The sequence below is a fragment of the Pelophylax lessonae genome (genome assembly GCF_965119305.1).
Source record: "Pelophylax lessonae genome assembly, chromosome: 1".
NCBI classification, from domain to species: domain Eukaryota; kingdom Metazoa; phylum Chordata; class Amphibia; order Anura; family Ranidae; genus Pelophylax; species Pelophylax lessonae.
The window spans coordinates 207,427,063-207,447,912 of record NC_138768.1 but is presented as its reverse complement, the minus strand read 5'-3'; the positions used below and the strand labels follow the sequence as shown (position 1 = coordinate 207,447,912).

At 42.7% G+C, this 20,850-nt stretch overlaps 1 protein-coding gene across 1 annotated transcript in view; it reads left to right on the top strand.

Moving 5' to 3' along the window:
- LOC309544656 (uncharacterized protein) overlaps positions 1–20,313 on the top strand; it is a gene marked incomplete at both ends in the record, with an annotated part of 64,593 nt that extends 44,280 nt beyond the window's left edge. Inside the window, one exon of the mRNA XM_082243567.1 lies at positions 20,161–20,313. Within this exon, the coding sequence (XP_082099693.1) occupies positions 20,161–20,313 (153 nt within the window). The remainder of the gene's footprint in view (positions 1–20,160) is intronic.
- Between the last annotated feature and the right edge of the window lie 537 nt (positions 20,314–20,850).

Sequence of the window (20,850 nt, the reverse complement as noted above, 5' to 3'; positions counted from 1 at the left end):
CAGAAGAGTTATTTCTACTATAAATGCAAGCAGAGAATGGCAACACAAGAGGTTTCTTAGTAGGGCAGAACAACATGGTAGGCAGAGATGTATAGTAACGAAGTAGAACTACTTCACTACTGTACTTAAGTACCAAAAGGCGGTATCTGTACTTTCCTAGAGTATAATTTTTTTCTCCTACTTCCACTTTTACTTCACTACATTTTTTCGATGATTTCAATACTTCTACTCCGATATTTTTTTTTTTGTGCTGCATAGTTACTCGTTACAATTATAAAAATTACCACTGCCAGAGAAGTAGATGACAGGTTTCATGAAGCTCAAAAAAATGTGTATAATGTCATGTGTACTTTTGACTTCTTTTGACTTCTTTCTTTAATAACTTTAATAACTTTTGACTTCTTTCTTTAATAACTACATAACACAGTACTTGTACTTTTACTTTCAGTAATTGAGTAGCAAATTTTTTTTAAAAACTACAGGCATACCCCATTTTAAGTACACTCACTTTATGTACACTCGCGAGTACAGACACAGCCTGGTCAGCTTGGCATGGCACTATTACCGGTTTTTAACATTGACGTCTATGGGAAATCTTGGTCAGCTTGACATGGCACTGCTCCCAAACCATAAGTGACAGGGATACTAAACTTAGGGAGCACCGAGAGGGGACCCAGGACTACAACATATCATATTTGTGGCCATAGTCCCAGGTCCCCTTAACATGCTCCCCCAAGCTTGGTGTCCTTGTCACTTATGGTTTGGGAGCAGTGCCATGTCAAGCTGACCAAGATTTCCTATAGAGCTAGTGTATTTACATGCATTGAGAAATGAAAAAAGGTATTGCTTCACTTTAAGTACATTTTCGTTTTACATACATGCTCTGGTCCCATTGTGTATTTAAAAGTGGGATATGCCTGTACTGGTACTTTTACTTTCAGTACTTGAGTAGCAAAATTTAAAAAAAAACTACTTGCAATACTTAAGTACAAAAAATGTTGAATACTTTAGTACTTCTACTCAAGTCACTTTTTGATCGAGCACTTCCACTTCTACGCAAATCACTTTTTGTTTGAGCACTTGTACTTTTACTCAAGTATGGGTTTCAAGTACTTTATACAACTCTGATGATAGGGCAGAATAGCAAGACTGTTTTGAGCTACATCACAGGACTCTTTCCCACCAATGAGGGAATTTAAAAAATGCAATTCAGAATCATATTATTTTAGACTTGCCACATGGCACAGACATGCGCAGATGGAGTTTGACTGTAATGGCCGGAGTACACGATAAGAAAATTGTCCGAAAATTTTCCGTTCAGCGAGCGATTGGCCGATATTCTACGCATTAATACCCAGCCATCAATGAGCGATATCGATAATGTGAACGAAAAATACCTTTTGAAAAACACAAAAATTTCTGTCGTCTCGTTTGCGAATGAACATTATTCTATGGTTGGTGTTGAGGTCGTTCAGTTTAAATCTGTATAACCTCATCACGCATGCCCGGAAATATTTTCCCGGAAATGTTTGTCGACCCTGAAGCATTGTACAAGTTCAAGAAGTTTCGTAAAACACAAATGAAAAAAGCTAAAAAAGGCCTCTCAGCAAAAATATATAGTGGAACATGAAGACTACGTATGTAATCGATTGGTCTGTAATGTTTCTTTTTGAATCATTAATGTTGGCAACGTTTTTCGACCGACAAATACTTCTTCAAAAGTCAGTGGTCAAATGATCGGGCTATATTCTAATCATGTTTAGTTGCTAGCATAGGCATGGCAGTGGGTGGGGATCATTTCAGGAGTAGACATTGATACTAAAGCCCCGTACACACACACAGATTGTTGGCCAACCGATCGGCCGTCTTTTGTCCAGTGTTGTTTGTTGGTTGAAATGTGCTCTAGACTTGCACTGGACTTTTGTTGTCCAACAAAAACCAACTTCAGAAGTGATGTCATGTGATGGTTGACTTTCTGTGTGTTTTTTCTTCTCTGAGCATGCCCAGTCTTGCTCATCTGATTTTTGTCTGCTGAAATCTGTAATGACTGAGGAACAATCGGCCGTTCTTTGTTGGCCTACAAACATTTTATAGCATGCACACCAGATTTTTTTCGGCCGAAAATTCGCAGTTGGTTGTCGGAAACATCATACTAACAAGCCGATAATCGGCCGATCGGACGTTGGCCGACAAATTTGGCCAACAATCTGTGCGTGTGTACGGGGCTTAAGTTGGGTTGTAGCACTGAAGTCATGCCTTTTGTGCAAGTCAAACCTTCCTGAAATGCAGGAATTACTGATAATTACTACATGAATAACCTGCATAAGTTCCATGTTGGACAGTGCTGGAGCATTGATAGGCTTCTATCTTCACCTCAAGTAACAGTATCTAGGCCTAGTAATTGGTGACTAGATTAGAGTGCTGCATCTGAAGACAGTCACATGCTCCCCCATACTCAAAAAAGTGCATGGGTTCCAGATTAGCAATGTGTCATGTCCCTTGGTGGAGGCTGAAGTGATGAGAGGGCTTCCCTTGTGACTCTGATCCTCAATGTGAGAACAGGAATGGAGTGCAAGGCTCACGGAAGCACAGGTGCTTGGAGCCTGGATGGTAGATGATGATCAGTAGGGATGGTCTGCAAAGATGGTGGTAGATGCAGGCCAAAGAACCCCTATATTGAATATTGATCAATTTTCAGATATATACCAAAGTTGGTAGACTCTATAACTGCATGAAGTTTTGAAGAAAGATTATTTATTTGCAACATTTTATAAAAGAAACAAAGAAAATTGTTTTTTTTTTTTTTTCAAAATTCTCAGTCTTTTTTTTTGTTTGTTTATTTAGCAAACAATAAAAAACCCAGTGGTGAATAAATAACACCAAAAGAAAGCTCTATTTTTGTGAAAATGTATTTTGGGTACATTATAGCGTGACTGTGCAACTGTCATTCAAATTGTGACAGTGCCGAAAGCTGCAAATTGGCCTGGGCAGGAAGGGGGTAAAAGTGCCCTGTATTGAAGTGGTTAAAGAGCAAACATGGCTTCCACCATGTACATACTGTATATATTGAAAGATTGGTATTCTGCCATTGGTGTGGAATAAGTAGATGTGTCACCCAGAGAAAGCACAACCTATCAAAGTCCAGCCTTGGAAGGGGAGATGCATGTGAGACTTCTTGTAACTGGATATCTAGAAAGATATGAACTATCAGAAGTTAGATCTGCCTGCTGTAGGTCACTTCACTTTGCACAGCCTTACTAATTGAGACTGGTAGTGTGTTTCTTTGATCAGTTATGTGAAAGCATGTAATAACTGTCAAAATAATTTACAAAGATACATGAATATCCCATCAAATGGCTGTCAGCTGAAGTCAACAAAATTATCATCTAGATGCAAATTGTTTAAACTGTGTCATTTTAGAGACATTTACTGTCACTGTACTTAATTGGGACCCTTCTATCAAATGAAGGTTTTTCTAGTTCAGTTTGTCTGCAAACAATAGCAATTCTGTGTGTATCATCTATCGCACAGCATAAAGCTGATGTCCAGACAGATGTAAAAATTGATTTAGTGAGGTTGTGTATTTATAGAAAAACGTATTGAGAGCCTATTCACATTTGAGCAATGTGGTAAGGTGTGGGAAAATGCAGATTTTAGCATGCATTACCGCAATGCGTGTTTAGGCAACAATAGTGCAAAATTAACAGCACCCTAAGTGCACCCTCTGCACTGGCATTCATCTTTGCCCTAAAAGCCCCCTAGGCTACTTTGACCCGAGATGAGGCCATCGTCCTAATGGTCAGTGAAAGTCTTCTTCTGATACCTCCAGGCCTGAAGAGGCCACTGTTTGACCTTCTAGAGAAGGGTCACTCCACATCGAGTCCATTACCCAAGCTTGTGGTGACTTAGACATTTCAGTTTGGACATGCTGGAAGGGTGATGTCCTGTTCCAGATGCAAGGATGCAGACCTTTGTATGATGCTGGAGGAGAAGAAGAAACTAGAGCTGTTTTGTTGGATAATGGTAGCAATAAGGTAGTTTACCGCTTGACGCTTGGATATCTGAAATCCTGCTCCCAGACGTACTAGCCTTAGGAAATATTGCTTTAGTGTCACTGAAAATATTAAGGAAGTCTTGTTCAGAAGAATGTAGGAGGTCTAATGGGAAAGAACAATCTTTACAGGCCTGTCAGAATTGGTTTACCAAGATGTGGGGCGGCCCTTGGATCTCAGGAAGTGAGGACCAGACCAAGACTTGACTACCACTTAATCCCTTATCTCGGCTTACTTGCAGACATCTTAATCTTTACAGTTGGGAGCAGAGGATTCCATCCCTAAATTCTGTTAGGTTTCCTATGTTCTAGTATACCTGAAGATTTTTAGCAGGTGCTCTGGCTTCCACAGTGTTTCAAATACTGAAAGGTGAGACCCCTATATGAGCCTTCCATACTTGGTCTCCCAGCTGCTAGATCTAACTTGGCTGAATATTGATATACTTGGCCCCACCGTGTAATTGGAGGTTCTTGGGCCAAAGACTGTACTTGAGAACACAGCGGCCTGCAAGGCCACCAGGACTTCATTGCCCTCATCACAGCTGGATGACTATGGATCCTAATGAGGAGCTTGGAGGCCACTGGGTCTGGTGGCTATATAGGCTAACCTGCTGACCCAACTGGATGTTAGTAGATCCACTGCTTCAACTTCTGGGAAGCTCCTTCTTGCAGGAATAACTTCCATTCATGACCATAGAGGTTACTGTCAGGTTGAGATTCATTGAACTGCTTGTTGGTCTAGGGACACACTCTTGACATCCAAGACTTTGTATCTTACAGTGTCTGACAGGGAGTTCTGGGAAGCCAGAACACAAAGAACAATGATATGAGACAGGTTCTACTGTTGGCAAACCTGAATGGGAGATACCTTTGACAAAAGTTTAATAACATTTTATTCCTTCTTGACATGAAGATAGCAGATTACCATTACCATCTGTTTGGAGCATTACTGAGGCCTCCTTGGCTGTGTTGCCCAAATGACTTTAACTCATGGAAATTACTGCACCCCTGATGTTAGCCGCTTCATCCTCCATTGGCATATGTCATTGACCTTGAGCTAGGAGGTCACTGAGGTGAATGCCAAGAAAGTAAATAGATTGACATGATTGATATGCCAGGAAGATGATGATAGCTGAAAGGATTACCTATCTTTAGCCACCACCAATGGGACTTGTCTCATATGCGGGGTCATCTTCTCTGGAATAGGAAGCAAATCTTCCATTACCTTAGAAGGTCAGATTATAATGTTCTCAATCTTCCAGTGAGTCCAACCAACTGCATGGATTACTGCAGGCTACTTCTCAATCATTTGAGACCATGAGATATGAACAGATGGGATAGAGCTAGGACTTGCCCCAAGTGAGAATCTAATATTATCACCTTCTGTGAGGGCAACTCTACAATATTCTCCTGAGTGTCCAAAATGTCATTATTATAATGAGATGAATTGGCTTTCCCCAGTTGATGATCCGTCAAAATTTGAACTGAGCCTGAATCAGAATTTGCCAGGATCTGAAGGATGTTGAGCCACCTGCAGGCTGTTATCCAGCTATGGAACATACTGCCCTTGCTTCCACAAGATGGCCGCTACTGAAAGCAATGTTCTGGAAAAATGTCTTGAGTATGTGGAAAGGCCAAAGGATGATGAATGGACCTGAAGTAAAACTCTCAGAAGCATGGATGTACCGAAAAGTGTATGTACACACTAGAGAAAACTACAGCTGCTTTATCTAAAGGTTTCAGTGATTGTTCTCGATAACTCCATATGAAACTTTGGATTTTGATTCTTCGTTCCATTTTCTGCCTAAATCTCTTTTTCGACTAAGAACACTGGATCTATGGCTCACTGTTGGAACAAGATTTGGTAACATTTGCTTAAAGCTTTAAAGAACCATAGTGGGAATTATAGGAGTTGGAGGAGTGGAAAGAAAATTCCAATGGACTTCCTTACTGCACAGGCCCCACCAATCCTGAGCCTCCTCTGCCCAAATTAGCGATAATTCCTGCAATAACACCTATTGGGAAAATTTGAATGAAAGGAATTTTGCTGCTCCTAGCGAGAAGCAGACTTGGATTTAGGCAACCAAAGACGATTATGCATCTTTCAATCTCTTCTATAGCTCTTCTCAGGCCTTGTCACCAACTCTTTGTTCTGGGCCTAGGTGACTAGCCTAAGGGATTAGTCCCAAATCTAGACATCACTGATTCCATCTTGAATAGCAGTCGATTCACTTTAGAAAGAGGCATATGCAGTCAGTGAGTTAAGCCATATTGCTGTTCCCATGCCTCTGCAAAGGATATTGCATCATCCGCTGGCAGACTGGCATTTCTGGCTAGTCTGAAGAAGATTCCTTAGCCAACTACCTCTAAAGTAAATCTGGGCTTTACAGAAGGGATCTTGCATCCCCTGCTAGCATGGCAAGACACATCTGGCCAATCTGATGAAAGCTCCTTGGCCTGCTGCTTTTGAGGTAGAGGTACCCTTTAAACAAACTTAGCTGTCTAATTAGCTTAGTACCTAAGCGTTAGTGACTAGAGATCCACCTAGTCAGTTTGAACAGCACCAAAACATCTGCCTTTTTGTTTACTGCCATCTGATATGCAACTTGGCATGGCATCTTGGCGGGCCTGTCAGCTAACCACAATCACCATACTTCCCAGGATGGTCCTTATTTTGATTGCCTTTGGTATGCCCCTCCTGGCAGCACCTTGAATGTATAGAGGTTTTCTTCAGAGCCAAAGAGGAACAAGTTGCTTCTTTTTCTTTGGGGAGTGGTGCTGGTATTAAAGGTTGTGGAGTTTTACCATCCATACTGCCCGACTTTTTTTTTTTTTTTTAGGATAGTATACCTACCTGACCCTCACCCTAATGTTAATGGCTGGTCTCTGGGGAATCTCATACCTCAAGGATATGAGCTTCTGGTTTGTAGTCATAATAAATGCCTGGAAGTACTGGCTAGGGCATTAGGATTAATACACTCTCCGTGGCTGTCCGCACATCCATCTGCAGACATTGAAGCAGCAGGTAGCCGCCCGGAGCTCTCAGTCGCTACTACACCAGAAGTTATCCCAATGCCCTTTTGCTGCTCCCTGTCAACTGCAAGTCTGCCGGGTGCCATCCACATCCATACATATATCTGGAAAGGGCAGCCTGCAGTACAGCCAATTTGGCACTGCATGACTTTAACTGACAATTACAGGGTCATGCAATGCTGTACCTACATGAAGTTTATGTACTTTTTTCTCACAAATAGAGCTTTCTTTTGGTGGTATTTGATCACCTCAGCGGTTTTTTTTTTTTTTCCGATATAAACGGAAAAAGACTGACATTTAAAAAAAAAGACATTTTCTTCTTTTTCTTATTAAAAATATCCAATAAACTAAATTTTTGTCATACATTTAGGCCAAAATGTATTTAGCTATATGTCTTTGATAAAAAAAATCTCAATGAGCGTATATTTATAGTGATGTCGCGAACATAAAATTCGGTGTTCGCGAACGGCGAACGCGAACATCGGCGAATGTTCGCAAACCGGCGAACATTGCGAATCGCCATAGACTTTAATAGGCAGGCGAATTTTAAAACCCACAGGGACTCTTTCTGGCCACAATAGTAATGGAAAAGTTGTTTCAAGGGGACAAACACCTGGACTGTGGCATGCCGGAGAGGGATCACACAAAAAAAAGTTCTTAAAAATTGTAATTTTTTGATAGAGAGCCAATTATACAATAAATCCAAAGAATTTTTTTTTTTAAGTTTTTTTTTTTTTTTTTTTTTTTTTTAAGTTTTCCAATAATTGGCTCTCTATCAAAAATGACAATTTTTAAGAACTTTTTTGTGTGATTTAGTGTCTAGGGGGTCTAAAAAGTGTACCTGTGAAGTTTCAGCTCTGTAGCATGTCCAGAACCAGAAAAAAAAGATAATTTTTCAGTAGAGCAGGGATGGTGGGAACCCCTTTTACACCTATATGATCTTTTTTTCTGGTTCTGGACATGCTACATATATATATATATATTAAAAAAATACTCAAATACCAGCCCTCAAAGGGGCTTTTGGGGACAATATATATATACATATATATATATATATATATATATCACAGAACAAAAAAAAATACACAAATACCAGCCCTCAAAAGGGCCTTTGGGGACAATAGATATATATATATATATATATATATATATATCCAAAAAAAAACTCAAATACCAGCCCTAGGAAGGGCTTTTTGGGGTGCTGTCCTTACAGCAGGAGTGTACCAAGAACACTGGCTAACAAGACCGGGAACTGTCCCCAGCTATAACAGCAGCAGCAGCACCAGCACTTTCCCTGCTCTCAGTAACACAGAAATGATCTAAGATGCATGCTGCCCTTGCTTATTTATAGGAGGTGGGAGGGAGGTATGCTGATTGGCCTGGAATGTGTCTGCTGACTGTGATGTTCAGGGTCAAAGTTTGCCTCAATGATGATGTATAGGAGGCGGACCGAACATCGCATATGTTCGCCCGCAGCGGCGAACGCGAACGTTCGAAGTTCGCCGGGAACCGTTCGCCGGCGAACCGTTCGGTACATCTCTATATATTTATTGGCTTGCACAAAAGTTATAGCGTCTACAAACTATGGTGTATATACTGGAATTTACGCAGCTTTTAATTTCTTTCGGTATACGTGGAATTTTACCCCAAAATACATTCTGCTCCTTCTCCTGAGTATGGGGATACCCCATGTGTGAGACTTTTTGGCAGTCTAGCTGTGTACAGGACCCCGAAAAACCAATCACCGGCTTCAGGCTTTCTAAGGGCATAAATTGTTGATGTCACTCCTCACTCCCTATCGCAAATTACCCCTTTTTGGAAAGTAGACACCCTAAGCTTTTTGCTGAGAGGCATTTTGAATATTTCGCAGATCTCGCTTTTTGTTACAAAGTTTTTAAAATTGAAAGAAGAAAAAAAAATTTTCCTTTCTTCATTGTTCAAAACAAATGAGAGCTGAAAAATACTCACCATGCCTCTTAGCAAATACCTTGGGGTGTCTACTTTCCGAAAAGGGGTCATTTGGGGGAGGGGGGGGGGGTTGTGCTATCTTGGCATTTCAAGGCCTCTGAAACTGTGATAGGTAACGAGGAATGAAATCAATAATTTAGGCCCTTAGAAAGCCTGAAGGCAGTGATTGTTTTTCGGGGTCCTGTACACGGCTAGACTGCCAAAAAAGTATCACATATGCAGTATACCCATATTAAGGAGAAGCAGCAGAATGTATTTTGTCATTTAACATATAGCCATGTCATGTTTGAGCAATATATAATTTAATTAATACCTTTGTGTAAAAAAAAAAAACATTTTTGGCATTTTCTTGATACATGAGACAAAATATAAAATATTCCATGGTGCTATCATGACATTTCAGGGCCTCGGAAACTGTGATAAGTAGTGAGGAAGTAAAATAAGCATTTATGCCCTTAGAAAACCTGAAGGCGGTGGTTGGTTTTCGGGGGTTCCCGTACACAGTTAGGCTCCCAAAAAGTTTTACACGTGGTATCCCTGTACTCAGGAGAAGCAGCAGAATGTATTTTGGGGTGTCATTCCACATATACCCATGGCATGCATGAGCAATATATCATTTAGTGGCAACTTTCTGTAAAAAAAAAATTGTATTTTCCCGAAAACGTATGACGAATTATAAAATATTCCATGGACTCAACATGACTCTTAGCAAATAGCTTGGGGTGTCTACTTTCTAAAAAGGGGTAGTTTGGGGGTGTTTGAACTGTCCTGGCATTTTATGTCCAATATTAGAAGCGTATGCTACACATCACCTACTCTTCTAACCACTTGAAGACCAAGCCTTTTCTGACACTTTTTTGTTTACATGAAAAAATGATTTTTTTTTTTTTTTTACTATAAAATTACTTTGAACCCCTAAACATTATATATATATTTTTTTTAAAGCAGAGGCCCTACAGAACAAAATGGTGGGTGTTGCGATTTTTTTTGTCACACGATATTTGCGCAGAGACTTGGGAAAAAAAAAACACTTTTTTTAAAATTGAATACACAAATACACTATATATTGCCCATTTGTTTGGTAAAATGTAAAATGATCTTATGCCGAGTCAGTGGCGTAGCATGGGTTGTCAGCTTGCCCGGGGCAAGGTTAGTAATTTGCGCCCCCTACACAAATCTACTAGACCACTACACAGACCACTACACTGACACCTACACTGACCTAGCTGACTACTACACAGACCTACCTTATTCCTACACTGACCTATATGACCACTACACAGACCTTCCTTATTCCTACACTGACCTAGCTGACCACTACACAGACCTACCTTATTCCTACACTGACCTAGCTGACCACTACACAGACCTACCTTATTCCTACACTCACCTAGCTGACCACTACACAGACCTACCTTATTCCTACACTGACCTACCTGATTACTATACTGACACCTACACAGACCTACCTGACCACTACACAAACCTACCTGACCACTACACAGACACCTACACTGACCTATCTTATTCCTATACTGACCTACCTTATTCCTGCACTAACCAACCTGATCACTACACTGACCTACCTAATTTCTATACTGACACCTACACTGACCTACCTGACCACTATACAAACCTACCTGATAATTACACTGACCACTATACAGATCTAACTGCTCTAACCTACCTGATCACTATACTGACACCTACAGAGACCTATCTGACCACTACAGAGACCTACCTGATTCCTACACTAACCTACCTGATTACTATACTGACACCTACACTGACCTACCTCACCACTACACAGACCTACCTGACCACTACATTGACCTGATCACTACACTGACCTACCTAATTACTATACTGACAATTACACAAACCTGTGTTAAAAGAATGGTCTTTAGAAAAGGCCAAATACAGCGCTTGCTAACTGGATAACAAGTTTGATAGCATCTTTAGATGCCAATCTTTAAAATAAATTGAATTAAATTATGTATGTGAAGATTCCCAATATTTGATTGACTTGTGTTATAAAGTGCATAAATGACTTAATATATGACATATAAATATATAAAATCCACAATAAAAGAGCAATGAGAAGTGAAAAGTGATTTTGTGCTCACATTATAGTCCTTTGTGCATAAGTGACTGTGACATAAAAAAATCCAGATAAAAATATCAAACAATAAATAATTTTGCAATCAGCAATATGCGTTATTGTATTAAGATTTCAGCAATGAAAGACAGTCCAATATTAAACGGTGACTAAGAATAATGTCCTTAGTGAAAGTGATTCTTCACAATTGGAAGGTGCAAGTGCTCTGGCTTGATTGGCTAATTACACAAACCTACCTGACCACTACACAGACCTACCTGACCACTCCACTGACCTACCTTATTACTACACTGACCCCTACATTGACATTCCTGATTCCTACACTGACCTACCTGACACCTTCACCGACCCCCCCTAAACTGACCCCCCCTACACTGACCCCTTAATTGACACCTACACTGACCCCTTCACTGACACCTACAGTGACACATACACTGGCCCCCCTACAGTGACCTGCCTTCCCTGCCCCTCCTTCCCTGACCCCCCTTCACTGACACCTACACCGACCCCTACACCGACACCTTCACTGACCTCTACACTGACCCCCCTACACTGACTCCCCTCTACACTGACCCCCCTACACTGACACCTACACTGACCCCTTCACTAACCCCCCCTACACATTGACTCCTACAATGACCCCCCTACATTGACCCCCCTACATTGACCCCCTACACTGACCCCCGTACATTGACCCCTTCACTGACACCTACACTAACCCCCCCCACATTGACACCTACATTGACCCCCCACATTGACCTCCCTACACTGACACCTACACTTACCCCCCTTCACTGAACCCTTACACTGACCCCCTACATTGACACCTACACTGACCCCCTACACTGACCCCCCCCCCACATTGACACCTACACTGACCCCTTCACTGACACCTACACTGACCCCCCCAACAGTGACACCTACTCTGACCCCCTACACTGACCCCCCTTCACTGACCCCTCTTCACTGACCCCCCTTCATTGACACCTACACTGATCCCTTCACTGACCCCTCCTACACTGACCCCTCCTACACTGACCCCCCTACACTGACCCCTCCTACACTGACCCCCCCTACACTGACATCTACACTGACCCCCCTACACTGACACCTACACTGACCCCCCTTTACTGACACCTACACTGACCCCTTCAGTGACGCCTACACTGAACCCTTCACTGACACCTACACTGGCCCCTCCTACACTGACCCCCCTACACTGACCCCCCTACGCTGACCCCTCCTAAACTGACACCTACACTGACCCCCCCTACACTGACCCCCCTTCATTGACACCTACACTGAGCCCTCCTACACTGACCCCCTTACACTGACCCCTCCTACACTGACCGATCCTACACTGACCCCCCCACACTGACCCCCCCACAGTGACACCTACACTGACCCCCCTACACTGACCCCTCCTACACTGACCCCCCCCACACTAACACCTACACTGACCCCCCTACACTGACCCCGCCCCCCCCACACTGACACCTACACTGACCCCCCCCACACTGACACCTACACTGACCCCTCCACACTGACCCCCTACATCACCCTCTGTCCTATTGTGAAGGAGTTCACTTACCTGTTCGTGAGGCACCTTAGATTTAAAAATGGCGCATGCACGTTGACATGTTGGCAAAGGTGCTGCATGAGCACGTCGGGCCAGCCGGGGGACAGTGACACTGGCACGCCGTGGGATGCGCCCCCCCAGATTTTGCGCCTGGTGCGGCTGGCCCCCCCAGCACCCCCCACGCTACGCCACTGTGCCGAGTACATAGATACCAAACATGACATGCTTTAAAATTGCACATGCCCGGGCAACAAACTACATACATTTTTAAAAGCCTTTACGGGTTATCACTTCATATTTACAGCGGAGGTCTACTGCAAGAATTACTGCCCTCGCTCTGACGTTTTCAGCAATACCTCACATGCATGGCGCAATTGCTGTTTACATATGATACCAGACTGATGTTTGCGTTCGCCTTTGTGCGCAAATGCGGAGGGACAGGGGTGCTTGAATTTTTTATTTTTTATTTATTTTGCTTTTTTGTTTTATTTTGACATTTTTATTGTTATCACTGGGAGTTTAAATATCCCCTATGATAGCAAAAGGTAGTGACAGTCACTGACAGGTACTCTTTTTAAAAAAAATTGGGGTCTATTGGACTCTAGATCTCTCCTCTGCCCTTAAAGCATCTGAACACACCAAGATTGGTGTGATAAGATGCTTTCCCAATTTCCCAATGGCGCTGTTTTTATCTGGCGAAACCAAAGTCATGAAATGCTCGTATCTTCTGGTATCTTAGGCCATAGAGATAATTGGAGCCATTCTGGTCTCTAATCAGCTCTATGGTCAGCTGACGGAACCACCGGCTGCAGTCTTGGGTTATACGGTGGGACAGGAGAGCCTGAGAAAACCATGGAAGGCAGCGGGGTGAAGGTAAAAAAAAGAACACAGCAGATTCCTCAATTCGCATCGATCGATGTGGAAGAAGAAATCCTGGCCAAGAAAAGTGTTAAAAAATATATGGTGAAGCATAGGGGAGATCTGCCTTCTGTGTCCCCATCCCCTATGCTTTGCCACATATGCTCTTTTTTTACCTGCGGTGATGAAATCCCCTCCTACAGCGCTACAATCATCGATTACGTATATGGTGAGAGCAAACACTGTTGCTGTTAGAATAAACAAATCAGGGCTGCAGCTGATGGGCGTACCTGCAAAGCAAACAATGGTTAACAATAAAACACAGTCACAAAAAAATATTACAGTATAACAGTATATTATAAGTACAGTAAAGGTAGAAAGAGTAGAAAAGTTGAGTAAGAACAGAAAATTACCTCAATAAAACTTTATTTAATTTTTTTAAATAATTTTTTTTACACTTTTTTTGTAACTGTAAAAATACTGTTCCAGGCTAGGGTCTCTTAAAATGCGATAGGCAACATCTTTTGAGACACTGTGTGAAAAAGTGTGCCCTAGACATGCTGTGCTGTACCCCATACTAATACTCTAGTAGTGTGTGGTAGCGACAGAAACAGTCCCCGATGCAGAGACCAGGTTGGCAAGGACAGGAGGGACAAAAATAGCGGGTATCACGCCTAAATCTGTGTTTTCTACAGACACAAAATGTTCTTTGGGGTGCTCTTTGGATAAGGTACTAGGGAGGATATCCGGAAAATGCCTCTCATGCAGCCGGCTCACTGCATCTGGATAGTGAACTTGCACTACAGCACCTCCAGGATACAGAAGGGCTGTGATGATCTCTTCCTGGAATTTTAGGAAGCATCCACTTCTTCCTGACGCTTTGTATAGCACATAAGCGTTCAGCAGAGCCAATTGAAATAAGTATACAGACACTTTTTTGTATCAGTGTCTGGCCTTACAGTAACTAAGTATGGTGCCATCATCTGGTCGTTGAAGTCCATCCCTCCCATGTTATGGCTGTATTCGTAGACACAGAGGGGTTTCTCAACAACACCAGCCACTGTTGCAATTTGGACTGTCGTATCTGCGTGAATGGAAGACAAAACGAAAACATTCTGTGTGTCCCTCCACTTCACTGCAAGCAACTTATCAGACTTCAAGCAGGCTCTTTACCCCCATCTAAGTCAGGAATCTACAAGCCGTTGGGGAAAGCCCGGGTAATTAGGTCACACGTTGCCACATGCGCCAATTCCATCCAAATCAAAAAGGTATCTAAAAAGTGGCAAACTTGTATAGAAGTTGTCCACGTATAAATAGTACCCCTTTCCGAATGTGGGTGACACGAAGTCCCAAACAATCTTGCCACTGCTCCCCATGTAGTCTGGGCAGTTGGGGGGCTCCACATTGCTATATTTTTCCTTGTAAACCCAGAAACTACATGTATAGTCTGTTGCCCTGTCACAGAGCGTATATATCTTGCCCCCATGTCTGGCACATTTCCTGGGGAAAAACTGTTTGAAAGCAAGGCAGCCAGAAAATGTATTCAGTGATTCATCAACGCAGACAGCTTGTTGGGGCATATACAAGGCTGCAAACTTCTGGTTGAAGTGGTTTACGAGGGGCTGAATTTTGTGGAGCGGGTCATATACAGGGTCACCCTGAGGACGACAGATTTCGTTGTAACTAAATTGCATGAACCGCAAGATTTGCTCGTATCTAGTCCTGGCCATGGCAACAGAGAACACGGGCATATGGTGAATTGGGTAATTGGACCATTATGACCGCAACTTACTCTTTTTAGTAATGCCCATGATGAGGGATAGGCCTATAAAAGTTTTAAATTCGGAAACCGTGATAGGGTTTCCATGCAATTTCTCTGGCAAGGGTCAAATTTGGATTTGATCTTTGAAGATCTTCTGTGAAAAACAGCTCATAAAAAGCAAGGAAAGTAAAATTGGCTGTTTCTATCTGAATTCAGGGTTGGCCAGTGAATGGGGGAAGTACAGGCATTGCAGAAGCATTGGGCTCCCAATCAGGATTTGTAAGCGCATCAGAAAGGACACTATGGGCTCTACGGGCCTGTCTTTGAATTATTGCTGGCTGCAGGACACTACTTGTACAAGCCACTGCACCAGCTTGAACTGCACCAAGTGCTACAGCAGTGCTGGTTTGACTATGACCAGGATGTGCTTGCCAGTTCACCAGGTTGCACCAGTTCACCACAAGGTTGAGGGGCACTAGTACCGGTAACTCTGCTGCATGCGAGAACCCTGCTTTTGTTGCACCTCAGCAACAGAAGAATAGGGTCAGGTATGCCTAACCTTAGAAGGGACCACTATTCCATCGTCAGAGCTATCTGTCAAAGTGCTGCTGCTATCTACAGGTTTGAATACTGAGCCTGATTCTGACAGTGAGGCTTCCCCATCGCTCTCACCTGTCATGCTCAGCATGGTGTAGGCCACTTCACTAGTGTACTTCTGTTTGGACGTTTTGGCCAATAAATTTATAGGTACCTAGTGTGACTGACAGGTAAAAAAGCACCTGGTTGTCAAGGACTGTTTGAACCTTTACCAAAAAATGTAACTGCTAGTGTTAGCAGAGATCAGGCCTGAATGCTAAATGCAGGTGCTGGCAGGTGTTGGGGCTGATCCTGCTAATGCTGCATTTTGGGAACACTAAACTATTGGGGACACTAGTATAGTTCTGATCAAAGATATTGATCTCTTGAGACACTATACTAGTAATGGAGGTGTTTAGTGTGTGTGTCACTGGCAATCAAAGGGTTAAAATGTATTAATAAATATGTGGCGGGCAATCTGACGCTGTCCTGAATTGACGCTAACGTTAACGCTAACTGATGTCACCTGTGACACTAATACATTGATCAGCAAAAAGGTCTGTACACTATAATAGTGACACAAGGCAATGAAGGGGTAAACTGAGGGTGATCAGGGTGTTAAATCTTTATTAGGGGATATATGGCGGGTACCCTAAACCTATCTGGGACTGCCTCTAACTACCACTAACTGTCTCTCACACTAATGGAAGTCACAAGTGACACTAATACAGTGATCAGTAAATTATCTGTATACTGTATATATTGTACACTGTGACATGGAGTGAAAGGGTTAACGGGGGTGATCAGGGGGTTAAATCTTTATTAGGGGATATATGGCAGGGACCCTAACCCTATTTGGGACTACCACTAACTGTCTCTCACACTATCTGAAGTCACAAGTGAAACTAATACAGTGATCAGTAAAGTTTATCTGTATATTGTATATAGTGACACTGTGACAGGGAGTGAAAGGGTTAATTAGAGGTGATCAGGGGGTTAAATGTGTGTCTATGTGTACTGGTGTCAGTGTGCTGCTTCTGTACTCACAGTTGATGTTAACTCTTCTCACGCTGGACCCGAAAAGGACTCCAGGAGAGGAGATTGCATCATATCCTGTGCCTGTGTTTACATTACACAGGCACAGGATGTTCTGTAATTGGCCAGAACCGATCAACAGGTCCAGGCCAAAAATAATTGGCCTGGACCTGATGACTGATCAGTTCTGAACCAAATCTGAACATCACGGGGACAGCTGGGGGACACCTCCACACGCGACCGCTGTACAGGTACGGCAATCCGCGCAGCCGAGCCAGCCTGCCACAGTATATCGGCAGCGGGTGGTCTTCAAGTGGTTAATGATCAAAGTATCACTGTGCTTGATTGGCCAGCAAACTCGTCTGACCTAACCCCATAGAGAATTTGTGGGGTATTTTCAAGAGGAAGATTAGAGACACCAGACCCAACAATGCAGATGAGCTGAAAGCCACTATCAAAGAAACCTGGGCTTCCATACCACCTCAGAAGTGCCACAGGCTGATCGCCTCCATGCCACGCCGCATTGATGCATTAATTCCTGCCAAAGGAGCCCCAACCAAGTATTAAGTGCATACTATACTGGACATGGACATACTTTTCAGTAAGCCAACATTTCTGTTTTAAAAATCCTTTATTAATATTCTAATTTTCTGAGATACTGAATTTTGGGTTTTTGCTAGCTGTAAGTCATAATCATCAAAATAAAAATAAATAAATACTTGAAAAATATCACTCTGTGTGTAAGGCATCTATATAAAATATATGAGTTTCACTTTTTAAATTGAATTACTGAAATAAATAAACTTTTTGGCCACAGCGCCTGTGGGTTTCTGGTGCAGAACTGCTCATCACTGCAGGTGGAACAACCTTCTCTCCCACTCCGGCCTTTTGTATTTGGGGGAGATGCCACGTTGGTAACATATTATCTACACTGTGCTCACAACCACTGCCCTCCTTTTAGGCTGACATTCACCAACTGCTGCTAGACGTGTCTCAGAAGTAAATGCTGTTTTTTAGCTGAGGCAAAGCAATTGGCTGCACAGCGATTTGCCAGATTTAGAAAATAAAAACGTAGCAAACAATTGCTGCATCCAGCTAAGCAGATAAAGCACATAGTTAAAGCCTTTCCAAACAGACATTGAGTACAGTATATATAGCAGAATACCTAAAAGTACTATATGCAGTATAGCAAATTTTGCTGCAAAAACACGATTACACACGTGTTTTACCACACATTACCACAGCATGAAGCTATAAATCTGACCAAAAGGAATCAAACACATGGGGCAGATTTCTGAATGCTTGTAATTAATGAAATACCTTTACCCTAGGTTCACAGCTATGCGTTTTTTAGTGCGTTTTTCAGTTTGCAGAAACGCACTACAGTCCATTTAAAATGATGAAGGCTCCCCATCGACTGCCTGCTCTGCTGTCTGACAGTTCTTAAGTAAATAAGGGGCAGAGCCACCTGGTGACGTCACCTGGTGGCACCGTCCCTATGTGAAGTCACCGACTAGTGCATGCTGGGTCTGGAACTGTCACATGGCGGAGCAAGCAAACGGCAGTAGCCTTCGTTGTGGGCAAAGCTTTTTTTTTCCTTTTTTTTCGGGGCCGGCAGCACGGCGGGCATTGTGATTATTGATGGATCTACATCGGGGGGACATTGTTTTTGTTAAAGGGGGCTTCCAGTTTCCAATAAGCCCCCTGTCCTTAGACCCCTACAACTACAGCCCAGGGTTGTCAGGAAGAGGCCCTTGTCCCCATCAACATTGGGACAAGGTGCTTTGGGTGGGTGGGTGGGGGGGGGGAGGGCAGAGCACAATGTTGAGGGCATGTGGCCTGGAATTGTTCAGGAGGTGTGTGGAAGCTAAATTTCAAGGGAATTTTCATTTGTATTATTTCACTTTAAGCATTATTAAAATCCCTGTTCCTTTTTAAAAAAATGTTTGCATTGATACATGTCCCCAAGGGCAGTACCTGGGCCCTATACCCTTTTATTGGCCAATAACTTGCATATGCAGTAATCCTTCAAAATGGGGACTTTACCAGTGTTCAGTTCCAAACTTTTTCCATGTTCAGGAGTTCTGGTGCGAATCTGGTGCGGGGGGGGGGGGGGGTCGGGTTTTGTTCGGCCCTGATTGATCCCCCTACAGTATGTCCATTTATTCATTCACCTAGCTTGTCCCTAATTGCTAAGGGGACAGGCATCATCTTGCTCCGGGACTTCTTGTTCCAAGCCATGCCAAATCTTCTGTTGAAATAAAAATGTGGGAGTGATAATTTAACCACTTTAAGACCGGAAGGATTTGCCCCCTAATGACCAGGCCCTATTTTGCAATTCGGCACTGTGTGCCGATGGACAATTAATGGACAATTGTGCAGTCGTGTGACGCTGTACCCAAATAAAGTTGATGTCCTTTTTTTCCCCATAAATAGAGCTTTCTTTTGGTGGTATTTGATCACCTGTTTGATTTTTATTTTTTGCGCTATATACAAAAAAAGAGCGACAATTGTGAAAAAAAAAAAAAAAAAACAATATTTTTCACATTCTGCTACATGACATTCTCAAAAAAAAATTAAAAAATCAAAATGTTTTAAAATTTTAGGGCAATTTGTTTTCTGCTACATATTTTTGGTAATTAGTAATTAGTGCTAAAAATATGCACTGTTACTGTAATAATGCCATTGGCAGGGAAGGGGTTAACCCTGTGGGTGATCAAGGGATTAAATGTGAGCCTAGGGGAGTGATTCTAACTGTGGGGGGGGGCGTGGCTTCTGAAATGACCATAGAGGCATGTGATATAGAAGGATCACAGGGGCACCATGATCATTGCAGGGAGAAGAATGGTCAGCTGTGTTTATGTTTGTGACCATTCTTCTCTGTCAGCGGGGAGTGATCGCGGATGTCAGAGGGCAATTGGAGCCACCTGACCCGTGCATCGCGACTGTAGTAGATCTACCTTGGTTTGCGCAGGAAAGCAACCCTGCCGCAGTAAAAAGGCAGCGGTCGGTCGGGAAGTGGTTAATGAAACACATCTCTTTCCATATGGTGATCTCCCTGTTAATTGCTCTGCCTGTAGGTAGGTTGAAAAGTGAGTACAGTTTAGTTAGTCAGCAGCCGGTTTAGACTGGGTAAGGGATTAAGTGTTTTAGCTAATTTTCCAGGCTTTTTGTCCTAGCAAGCCAACCTGTGCTATAAAAAGCTACAATTTGAGGCTGCTGGAGAAGGAACAAGAATGCATGTATTGGTGGGTAAGTGTTGCAGGCTTTTTGTGGAGCTGCTGAAGGAACCAGGAATTGCAGAGGATATCCAAGCCATGGAAATGTCATAATAGACTCTCGCCTCATGAAGGTAAGCCTGGACCACTACATTGTTTTCCTTAGGATTAGGGACAGGATGTTGTTCATATTAAACTGTATACTGTATCATGTTCAGTAAAGTTATATTAACCATTATGAGCCTGGTCTGTAGTTACTCAAAGGGGTGCATGTTGGTTGTGGCATCTTTCAAAGAGCTTGGGTCTATAACACTACTACAAAAGGGTTAACTCGGCAAAAACAGGAAGTAGAATGTAGTTGCTATGGGTAACCAAGTAAAGGAACAAGCTACAAGCAACTAGTCATTAAGCGTGGAACCTAATAAGGTGACAAGTCCTCCTGTAGGGAGGGGGTCGGTACTTTGGCTCCTGTCCTAGCAGTCAGTTTCCAATAGCGACCGTATCTGAACCTGCGTTATGGAGATCTATGGTCTGGTCATGAGGTATAGGAAGGAAGAAGTGAGAGCACACATGAGGTCCATGCTAGGTGCTCCCATTCTGTTACTAGGAGTGAGATAACAGAGGTACGCTCCTAATGCAAACATACAAGTT